Source organism: Epinephelus fuscoguttatus, linkage group LG1 (assembly GCF_011397635.1).
Source record: "Epinephelus fuscoguttatus linkage group LG1, E.fuscoguttatus.final_Chr_v1".
Lineage (NCBI taxonomy): Eukaryota > Metazoa > Chordata > Actinopteri > Perciformes > Serranidae > Epinephelus > Epinephelus fuscoguttatus.
In genome coordinates, this window is record NC_064752.1 from 22,921,088 (window position 1) to 22,933,057 (window position 11,970).

The 11,970-nt window shown below is 41.7% G+C and overlaps 1 protein-coding gene across 1 annotated transcript; it reads left to right on the forward strand.

Moving 5' to 3' along the window:
• The first annotated feature begins 1,196 nt into the window (after positions 1–1,196).
• hyal1 (hyaluronidase 1) lies at positions 1,197–6,140 on the forward strand. Its single transcript, XM_049579611.1, has 4 exons — positions 1,197–1,353; positions 1,655–2,562; positions 2,650–2,739; positions 4,819–6,140. Exons 2-4 carry the CDS (start codon positions 1,657–1,659, stop codon positions 5,143–5,145), a joined length of 1,323 nt encoding a protein of 440 aa, XP_049435568.1. The 5' UTR covers positions 1,197–1,353; positions 1,655–1,656; the 3' UTR covers positions 5,146–6,140.
• The last annotated feature ends 5,830 nt before the right edge of the window (positions 6,141–11,970 follow it).

Below are 11,970 nucleotides of genomic sequence, written 5' to 3' on the forward strand. Positions count from 1 at the left end.
AACCACAATGTGACACAAAATGTCTACAACAAGACACAAAACAACCACGTGTCACAAAATGACCAACAAAAGACACAAGATCACCTCAGTATGACAAAAAATTACCTCAAAGCAACACAAAATGACTGAAAAAGACACAAAACAACCACATGTCACAAAATGACCAAAAATTACACAAAACAACCACAATGTATCACAAAATGACCAAAAAAGACACAAAACAACAACAATGTGACACAAAATGACCGAAAAAGACACAAAACAATCACAATGTGTCACAAAATATCCAAAAAAGACACAAAACAACCACAATGTTACACAAAATGATTACAAGAAGACACAAAATTACGAAAATAAGACACAAAATGACTACAAGAAGACACAAAATTACGTAAATAAGACACAAAATGACTACAAGAAGACATAAGATTACCTCAGTAAGACACAAAATTAGTTTAAGAGACACCACTTAACTACACAAAGACACAAAACAACCACAATGTGACACAAAATTACGTCAAAGACACAAAGAAACACAAAAAGACGTGTAATGACCATGAACACACTCAAACCACCACAAAGTGTGTGTGTCTTGCTCCTATGTAAAGGAGGTGATGGAGCCGTTTGCATATCTGTGCCCAGGGGCCCATCGTCTCATAATCAGACCATAGGGGAGAGCAGACCTGACATTTTAATTGTAGATAACACAGTTCTGGTTTTGGTGTTTGCAGTTGATAGAAGACAAGCTCCCGGAAAACAAACATGTCATCACTGGCCACTAAGGGGAGGCAAAGCCAGCTAGTCCTCTCAGAGAGAGGGACACACTCTGCAGGCTGCTGCCTCATGCCCCCTCCCCTTATAATTGTAGGGTGCCGTTAAGCCAAGAGTTATTTTTGCTACTTTTAAGAGTAGAGCAGGGCATACATTTAAATTTGCAGGAGGAAGAGTTCATTATAGTGTGCTTGACAGCCATTTAGAAGAGATGTACACTGCATTTACAGGTCAGATCTCTTCGGTCAACTGTTTATTTTCAATTATAAGTTCTTCTTTTATGAAGACACGCTGAACATGTAGCAGACAGAAGAAAGAGAATGATGAGATGAAGTTACTTTTTAAGGTGCCTGTGACTTTAAATCTGCTGCGGGAAAGCGCTGCATGTCTCTTATGATTGGTTGGTGGAGATTCTGTGCTCACTTCTGATTGGCTGTTACAATCCCAGGGCTCCCTTGTGCTTTTGTTCTTTCCCCCTCCTTCATACATGTGTCATTCAGATCATGAGACCTGGTTTACTTTCCCTGCAAGTCCACACCATAAAGTACAAACCAAAAAAATCCTCATCCAGTTGTTAAACAGGTGAGTTACCGTTTGTCATGTCTGTCCATAGTTCTTCTGTCACACACCATTACATTGTAATCTGTCACTTTAGTGCCACATTAGCAACACCACTTATGTGGGGAACTGCAGGATTTTAGGACAAAGCAAACATGTTTGGTTGAAAGCTGAAATTCTTGATGTCTTATGATTCTGAAATTGAATTCATCTGTCAGACTCCACACAACAAACCAGAGTTTAGAAAAGTAACATTAAGAGAACAATTTTGCAATATCCTGTCAGTATTTCTTGTCGAGTGATACCAGCTTTTCTGTCTTCACAGGCATGAGTTCCTTCCATCATGAGCTGCTGCTTCTCTTACCTCTGTTCAGCCTTGTCTCAGGGCTGCAGTTTGCCACATCATCCTTCACCCAGGTGCCTTTCCTCTCAGTGTGGAACGCCCCCACTGCCAGCTGTCTCTCCCAATATGGCGTGGACCTCGACTTGGGCACGTTCAGCATCGTCCAGAACCAGAACCAGAGCTTCGCGGGTGGAAACATAACCATCTTTTACTCTGAAAAGCTCGGCCTGTATCCCAGGTACACCAGCCAAGCAGAGGCGATCAATGGCGGGGTGCCGCAGAACGCCAGTCTGGATGAACACCTCAGAGTGGCCTCTGGAAATATCCACACCTGGATCCCTGACAGGGATTTCCAAGGGTTGGCTGTGGTGGACTGGGAGAGCTGGAGACCTGTGTGGGAGAGAAACTGGGACAGTAAGGAGGTGTACTGGGAGGGATCGAGAGCACTGGTGAGGTCCAAGCATCCAGACTGGAGCCCAGCGCAGGTAGACGCTGCAGCGAAGGTGGAGTTTGAGGCAGCTGGGAGGAAGTTCATGGAGGGAACGTTAAAGCTGGGGCAGCAGGAGAGACCCAATGGGCTGTGGGGGTTTTATGGTTTCCCCAACTGCTACAACTACTACAACACCAAAAGCACTAACTACACAGGGGAGTGTCCACCTGTGGAGCTGAAGAGGAACAACGAGCTGCTGTGGCTTTGGAACGTCTCCTCCGCTCTTTATCCTGACATCTACCTCAGCCTGGCGTTGCGAGACCTCAGCAGAGAGGTGCTCCTCTACACCCACCACCGCGTCCTGGAGGCCATGAGAGCAGCTCAGCTGACTCCATCAGCACCGCCTGTGTACCCCTACGCTCGCATTGTCTACACCTACACGTTGGATTTCCTCTCTCAGGCAAGTGGCAGATGATTTAGCTCCATGCTCTGTTGAGATTGTCACGATTTAATCTGACTGTGCTGATCTTGTTTGTTCCTCCTGCAGGAGCACCTGGTCTACACCATCGGAGAGAGCGCAGCTCTGGGATCTGCAGGGGTGGTGCTCTGGGGCGACCATGCCTTCTCCAAATCTCAGGTACAGTCCGGCTCTACCTGAACTCACCAGAGTGTAGAACTCAGAAAAATGACTCAGGATAAAGTTGTTCTGGTGTTTGGTATAACGCAGGCGACATAGGATGTTTGTCCACATCATAGAGCAGGTCTTTATTGTTCCAAAAATGACAAAGAGTCATTACTCACCAGTCTTTTGCCGTCGTATGTTAGACTAACTGAGCTGTTACTGTGTCTTTTGATATCTGCCTACATGTTCTGTGCTTAGGTTCGTTTATTTTTCTCTTGTAGATGTCTTTATTGATAAGGAGTAATTTGTAAGAAGCTGTTCTAAGAAAAATGTTGATAGTGTTGTTTTGTTTTCTCAGTATCTATGGTGATTCATAACCCACATGACTGATAATTAAGGAAGCCGGAAAGAACATCAGACAACACCCTGATGAAAATGATGAGTTTGGTGTGCAGCAGCATAACTGTGTGACATATCCAAACACACAGTGCCTGTTCTTAAAGTGTAAAAAGAAGATTGAGAGCAACCATTTGATCCCTTCAGTGAACCTTATTGTGCCATTATGCTTTGGAGATTTACCTCCTTCCTTAGAGAGTTTTTTAAGACAGTATTTTTAGTTGTTGTCTAAAAAAATTTTCTCCTGAAAGACTGTCTGGCATATTATGCATCTCATTTACTGTTAGGAAATCCCATGAAAAGGCCACAACTTCCTCTCAGGACTCTCTCACTTCCTTATTATATCCATGGCACTCAGCATTTTGATCCTACTGCATACACACACCATTTAAAGGAGCTCTGTATGACATTCAGAGCATCAACATGGCACCAAACAACCCTTTGCTCTGTAAAGATATAGTGGAGAAACAGCGTCCTGAGCAGAGCTACACCACCTTTGTGTGTGTGATCTGAGCGTCTCTGTTCTTTGTTGTGGTAGAAGGTTCAGCCCATGTGTGTGGCTAGCTAATTTCCGCTACTCTGCATTATCTGCTAATCTTGGGACCACATTGTCGCGGAAGTGTGATGCACATCCTAATTAACACTTTTAGCTTTATCCCTGTTGCCATTGTTACTTTATTGTGTGTGCACCCTTTTTTTTAAAAAGCTATTTTTTTGGGCTTTTTAGCCATTAATGTATAGGACAGACAAGCGTGAAGGGGGTAGAGAGAAAGGGAGTGACATGCAGCAAAGGGCCACAGGCTGGAGTCAAACCCGGGCCGCTGCAGCAACAGCCTTGTACATGGGGTGCCTGCTCTACCACTAAGCCACCAGCGCCCTGTGTTTGCACCCTTAGCCTTAGGTCACGCCATAGAGCCGCTACAAAGTCCCTTCTTTATGCCTCCTTTGCATAAACCAGACGGCGGCATCATTCTGCTCCAGTGTGTGATTATGGACAGCATCCTGGCATCACAGAATCAAAAGAGGCATGACAGGCATGATATGTAACACAACAGCATCAGCCTTTAGTGTGACATATGACAGACACATCGGCAGCGCATTCTAAACAACAATGGCATAATATGGCAATAACAATCACTTGCCATCTCTGTTATATGGCGGCTGATCTAGTCCTCTGCTCTGAGGTTAAGGAGCCCACAGACCTCACTGCTTTCCCAATTTATGGACATTTACAGACACTGTTCTTCTTTTAGAGTTAGCCCCTAACTACTAACAGCTACTTTTTAAATCTCCTACTGTGGGTCGCACAGGTAACACATTGTCAAAATGTCATGCCAAAACATCCTGCCAATTGCTACCTAGCTGATTAAAGCCAAGACAGCTCTGTCTCCCCAATCCATGATTGCACCTTATTTATAGTAAGGCGAGGTGATATAATGTCGTAATGTTCCCACCTTGAACAGGCAGTGTGAAAAGGGCCATAGATACCCTCTGAATATCGTATGGAGCTCCTTTAAAATACAGATCACAAACATATATTTTCTAATTTTATTTACCAAACAAAAAAAAGAGGCAAAATGATTTTAAGTAAAATTGCTGGCATCATCTGTGTGTTAAAGTGCTGATGGTCTGTCATTAAGACGAAGGTGCAACGTCGTGTAAGCACTTTACTGACAACTCTTGTTTCTCTCCTTTCAGGCCACTTGCGAGGCTGTCAAATCCTTCATCGACGAGACTCTGGGTCCGTACCTGGTGAACGTAACAGCGGCAGCCACTCTTTGCAGCCAGACCATGTGTTCCTCTCGGGGGAGATGCCAGAGGAGGGACCCGAACTCAAGGGCCTACCTCCACCTGGACCCCGCTGTGTGGGAGGTGGTGTCTGAGAGGAAACCAGAGGGAGGGCGGAACTACAAAGTTTTAGGACGGATAAGAAGACACGAGGTAAAGTTCATGAAGTCTGAGTTTCAGTGCCAGTGTTACCCAGGATGGAGTGGTGAGAGCTGCTCCAAACGGATTCATGGATAAAAGACTTTTCTTAAGGGAGGTAATCCAGTGACAGCTTTGGTCTAATAAATAGCAGTAAAGTCTGTGAAATAAACCACTGCAGAGGTAGACTGCACCTTGTTTGGTCTCCTGTCAATGGACGTTTTGTGATTTCTTAATTAATTACTCCTTTTATTTTTCTAATAAATGTCAATAAATCCCCATTTAACAATGTAAGCAGAGTATTTTTTACATTCCAGTGAGTGTGTGATAATAAATGAACAATGTGTTGTTTAATGACAAAATGTGTCAAATGTTTTTAGTCCAAGAAATCAGCCTTAAACTATCTGTGAAGGTACACTCTGAGAGTCACCCTCCACTCAAAAATATGTTTAGCTTATTGTTACTTACTTAAATATTTGAGCTTCACTATGCAGAGTTTGACACCAGAAGACTGTTTTCACATTTAAGGAGTAATGTTTGTCTTTGCTCAGCTTAAATCTGAGTTTAACACGCCTACATGTGAGAAGGATTGGAAACAATTGGAACAACTGGAAACTTCCAGTACGCAAACACTGAGAATGGACTACACAGTGAAGTGGGAGACATCTTGTGTCCAGCAGTTAAACTTCTGAAATTCACAATATTTTCATATTCATGGATTTTTAAATGAAACGGGAGTAGATGGACATTGAAGATTTTTTTAAAAGTAGATAATAAAATGTGTAAAAATCATATCAGACACAAATTATTATTCAAAGTATCGAGTTTTTCAAGTAATAAAGAGCTCTTAAAACCTGCCATAAGGGTGTCTTTAATGTTAATTATATTGGGATTTAAGTTTAAAGTAAGCAGAGTTTTTTCAGTAGAATGATGATCCATTTGGTTATCAAAATCCAACACACATTAATGTATGTTTAATAAGTATGTATGACATGCAGTGTTTGTGATGTCTGCTAAGTTACCTGCCTGGTCAATCTTTATTTCTTATGGCATGGGTGTCATTTTGTGGTTTCTGTTGACTGTATAGGACTTTACATGAAAGGTCAAAGGTGAATTTTCTGTTTACAGCACATCTAACACATTTATACACAAATGGACTTATTTTCTGTATAAATACAAATGTGCATATCTTCATCTTGTACAACAGTGTTGACTTTCCTCTGTAAAATTTTACCTATTGTTGAAACTGGACCCTTAAAAGCTCAGTGTGATAAACAAAAACATTCAGACAGACCAAACTGACACTCGTGTACAGTACAGTAAGCAGTCAGTGCCAACTGAAAAAAAAAGCTGAACTAAACAAAGATTTGTATATAGCAAACATTTTGACGGTTAACCGCCATGGTAGCGTTGGCCAGTTTACTGACGTAATAACTGAGTTTTGAAACAGAGAAATGTTTCGGAGGAGTTTCTACCTTGAGAGGAAATGCAACAGAGCTGTGATGTTGCCTGAAACATGTGTGACAACTGCACTTAACAGTTCAGACCAGTGGTTCACAAGGTTGTTTTTTTTAAGAGGCCCCTTCTCTATCATAAATTAAACTGACGACCCCCGACTAAGTGACATATTTTATAGACATTTCATATTATATTCAGTACGTAACAATATCAGTACAGAACAACTGATAAACCGCACATTTAATTAACCCAAATAGTGAATGCATTAACTACAGGAAGAAGAACTTTTCTGTATGATTATTATTATTTTATTTTAATTTTAATTTTAATTTTAATTTAATTTAATTTAATTTAATTTAATTTAATTTATTTATTTAATTTTAATTTAAAATTTTTATTTTTAATTTTTTTTTATTTAAGCAAACATGCTTTATAGGCTTCACGTTTTAACCAGTTCACTGTATTTTCTTCTCCCTGACACTTGGCTATTGTTCTGTTGGCTGTTTGGTTGTTCTATTACTTCAGTCAATCAAACTTTATTTATGTAGCACATTTACTGTCCCACACCATAGTTATGAAATGATGCCTCACCGTGTGTTTTTGTCCTAATTTTTGGGATGAATTAAACGTGAAGGTTCATGCAATCAAAGCCAATTTGATAAAAAGGTAGAACTAAGACCATTAAGAGCTTTTTAAACAAATTAAATGATCTTAAAATCAACTCTGAAGCACACAGGAAGTCAATGCAGAGACTTTAAAATTGGTGTAATGTGTATTTTTCTAATGCAGGATGAGGACTGAGTCAAAGCGATTGGGAAATACTGTTATATATTTTTGTGACGGTTTGTGACCAGCAGGTGGCGTTGTGGGACAGCTAACTAGAAGAGATGCATGAGACATCAAGGTCAAAGCTTTGTGCGTTAGCAATCACAGCAAGGGTCAAATAACTGCAGAGGGAAAAAAAACACCTCTGACTCAGTGCGTCACATTTTGATAACTTTATTCTCCCGACTCTGCAGCCGCTGAAGTGTTCACAATGGATTAAACTGTAACACAGAGGCAGAGAGAGAGAGAGCACGAGGTGACCTTGATTGATTTACAAGTGGTGTGTACAATGTGTCTCATCTGATAGCCACCGCTGCTCTAAACGGGTGTTGTTGATAGTAATTTCCCTCCTCTGTCCCCTGGAGGATCGGCGGGCTGGAAGAACAGACTCCCACAAGGCCCCTCTGTTTCTAACTTCCGGCTTTATCAACCCCGGGCTGGATTGTGAGGAAATGAGGAGGAGATAGACGCTTTTTTGAAAAGCTGTGGAGAGATATCAGCCCGGTGTGCTTTTTAAATATAATTTCAGTGTTTGGAGTTTATTGTGCGGTTTGTTGAACCAGACAAACAATTGGCTTTCGAAAGGCAGAGGGCAGAATTTAATGTCCATCTTAAACACTATATTTACCTGTGGTTACTTGATAATGGCAGGAAAAAACACAACAAGGCTCTCGTGCTGATTGACATTCAGCGCTGCTTGTCAGTCTGTTCGTTATTATTTTCTTCACTGAGGCAGCCTGAAATCCACTTCCTCTGTCCAGATACAGAGGAGGAATTATTATTATAATGATGATGTGTTGTTTTTAATCGGCTTGGGTTTATTAACTTTTTTTTGTTTTGTTTACAATATTAAAATAATATTCAAAATGAAAGTCATAGTGGAACTTTTTCACACCTGTTTCCTGAACATTCAAAAGAAAAACTTAACCTCACCTGCAGTATTATTCATAATGACACGGTGAATTTTACACACTACGAGCGGCTGTTTTTTAAATGATATCACAAACTTCAAATTACCTTTCAATGTCATAAGTGACCGTACACGCACAGTAGCCAGTCTGATCTGTTTATCTGGTTTGAGTGGTCCTCTCGTCTTCCCCTCCACCCCTCTTGGCAGGCCCTCTATTTCTCTATCCTCTCATCTCTGCATTTCTTCATTTTGGCGTCTCGCTCTGTCACCCCTCCATGGTCACGTCTCGCCTTTCCCTGCTGCTCGGTCTAGAGATCGTCTCGCTTGCTCTTGGTTTAATAACTGTTTTGTCACGCTCCGTGTCTTTGTCCTTCAGAGGAGTCGACTCTCTGATCAGGTTTCTTAAAGATCTGATGCACACTTGTTTACATGATTTATGGGCGTATATGTCACCAAAGCGGTGGTGGAGTGCATTGATCAGCCTATTAACAGTGTGACTTCAAGAAATAGTTTGAAATATGCTGATTTGCTTTCTTGAACTTTGATATGGGAGAACGCTTAGTCAACATTGTTTTGCAACCATCATCATGGTCATTAACCTAGTTTTTGGACCACTTTGCTCCATATTGACATGATAGCATCACACAGCTGCTGCAGATTTGTCGGCTGCACATCCATGATGTAAATCTCCCGTTCCACCACATCCCAAAGGTGCTCTATTACAGTGAACTCATTGTCATGTTCAAGAAGCCAGTTTGAGATGATTTGAGCTTTGTGACATGGCGCGTTATCCTGCTGGAAGTAGCCATCAGACGATGGGTACACTGTGGTCATAAAGGGATGGACACGGTCAGCAACAGTACTCAGGTAGGCTGTGGTGTTTAAACCATGCTCAGTTGGTACTAAGGGGCCCAAAGTGTGCCAAGAAAATATCCCCCACACCATTACACCACCACCACCAGCCTGAACCGTTGATACAAGGCAGGATGGATCCATGCTTTCATGTTGTTTACGTCAAATTCTGACCCTACCATCTGAATGTCACAGCAGAAATCAAGACCCATCAGACCAGGCAACATTTTTCCAACCTTCTGTTGTCGAATTTTGATCAGCCTATGCCTCAGTTTCCTGTTGTTAGCTGACAGGAGTGGCACCTGGTGTGGTCTTCTGCTGCTGTTGCCCATCTGCTTCAAGGTTCGACGTGTTGTTGGTTCAGAGATGGTCTTCTGCTGATCTTGGTTGTAATGAGTGGTTATTTGAGTTACTGTTGTCTTTCTATCATTTTGAACCAGTCTGGCCATTCTCCTCTGACCTCTGGCATCAACAAGGCACTGTCGCCCTGCTGCTCACTGGATATTTTCTCTTTTTCGGCCCATCCTCTGTAAACCCTAGAGATGGTTATGTGTGTAAATCCCAGTAAATCAGCAGTTTCTGAAATACTCAGACCAGCCCGTTTGGCACCAACAACCATGCTACATTCAAAGTCACTTAAATTACCTTTCTTCCTCATTCTGATGCTCGGCTTGAACTTCGGCAGGATGTCTTGACCACGTCTACATGCTGAAATGCAGTTGCTGCCACGTGACTGACTGATTAGCTATTTGAAGTTAAGGTATACCTAATAAAGCGGTCGGTGAACTTTATTCCTCTAACAGCCCAACGTTTTTTAGGAGGCTAAAATAGCCTCCAGTTTTGCTGCTGCCACCATCCACAGATATATCCACAGCTGCTTCTCCAAACTGGGATCGTATTGGCCGACATCTATTGTAGGTAATATACTGACTATGGGTAGGAACCTCATACAACCAGTAAGATTAACCTGCCTTGTTTTGCTGCCATCTCTCTCCATCCACAGAGTCTGTACCCAGACGCTGTCCTATCCAAACACAGACCTGAGCTACTCAGCCAATCAAATGTGTGCACCCTGACTGAGTGAGTGAGATTCGCACACAGGAAAGACGAGGAGAGACAACAGTACGGGAGATAAGTCAGTGAGAGAAAAGTCATTTCACACAGTTTGTTCTAAAAAGAGAAAATTAGACAGCAGAGCAGAGCTTTTCATCAAGAATGAGCAGACACTTACATGTTCATTCTTCCCAGGGGCAGTTCAAAACCTGTGTGTTTCATTATATGTTTGGAGACTGTGGTGATTATTAAAAGCAATTTGAAGCAAGACTATGAGAGAAAGCACAGAGCATCTTTTGAGCAAACAAACCCACTCAAATCCGAACTGAGGGCAGTGAAATTTTATCTCATATGGCACTGAATCATTGAATAATGACGCAAGTTAGACATTAGATGGTTACTAAATTGGCTACTGCATACAACCTCAGTTCAAAAAATCTGAACAAACCCTTTCAGTCATTATTATTAATCATCAGTAACCTGCGTCACTGCTCTCTGCCACCAGCTGAGTGGGAGTTTCCATTTCAAAAACCCAGAAAACAAAGCAGAGGAAGGCAACCTCTGACAAGTTATTTTAACTCAAACAAATGAACTTCCTTGACCTAACCAAACCAGACTTTTTTATAATTTTTGAAACCTAAAGGTTGTCCTGTCCAAAGTGGCATCACATTAGAAAACATTTATGTGTCTTCTTATTTTATGTATATTGTTTAATGTCAAGGACTCGGTTTAACCCTCTGAGACCCACAAATAAGTTGTTGCAGCAATTTTTTAAAAGATATTTTTGGAGGCTTTTTGCCTTTATTTGGTAGAACAGTTACATCATTAAGGGGGAGGGGGATGGGGGGTGGACATGCAGCAAAGGGCCATGGGCTGGAATTGAATCCGTAACTGCTGTGGCAAGGACACAGCCTTTGTACGTGGGGCGTTTGCTCTACCAGGCAAGCTAATGGACGCCCTCTTGGAGCAATTTTGATGTTGTTACCATTTGTTACACAGTTTGGGTGCTAAATTTAAGCATGTTTTACCACTTGAGAATTGATAAAAACGGTCAAAAATCCCTCCCAAATTCCACAATAAGACACCAAGACCTCGATGAACACTGTAAAAAAAATCCATGCTGTGATTTGGCATTAAGAACATTTGACATTTAGAGATATTTGTAAGAATTGCATGTCTTGGCGATTGGATGGTTAGCAGTTGTGTTCTGGAAACTGCTGACAAACCTCCCTCATCGTCAATATACCTATGAAAGCCATCCATCCTCTGAATGCCCGAGGTCTTTAGTCTGTGGCTGTAAAGACTCATGAGACTGTGATTATCCTCCAGGTCAATATAGGTCATTTTATACATTGACGTTCATTAAAAAATGGTCTCAACAAAATGAAATGGCTACAATGAGGACTAACATCATCACATATGAACAAAATTGGGCTCACTGAATCCACAAGAGTCTCAGCTTTCCAGTCATATCCGATGTATGTGATTCCAAGTCTGTTTAGGGACCTCAGTATGCAGAAATATTCAAATACAACAGGCGAAAGTAGCAAAATGGCAAATGCAAATGAGTGTTTAGTGTGTGCCCAAAACTGCACAGGACTAGCATAAAGTGGGCGTGTCTGTAAAGGGGAGACTCATGGGTACCCATAGAATCCATGTTCAATCAGATATCTCGAGGACAGAGGTCAAGGGACATATGAGAAAATGGCAATGCTGTTTTCCCCTTGCCAAAATGTAGCCAAACTTTGGAGTACTATTTAGCCTCTGAGAATTTAGCCTAACGTGATACCACTGGATTCCTCAGGTCTCCTAGTTTCATATGATAC

Bases quoted from the DNA above. Each gene is read 5' to 3' on its own strand.
- hyal1 (XM_049579611.1), top strand. From the start codon at position 1,657: ATGAGTTCCTTCCATCATGAGCTGCTGCTTCTCTTACCTCTGTTCAGC. The intron at 2,563-2,649 runs GCAAGTGGCAGA...TTCCTCCTGCAG, and splicing joins CGTTGGATTTCCTCTCTCAG to GAGCACCTGGTCTACACCAT. The intron at 2,740-4,818 runs GTACAGTCCGGC...CTCTCCTTTCAG, and splicing joins ATGCCTTCTCCAAATCTCAG to GCCACTTGCGAGGCTGTCAA.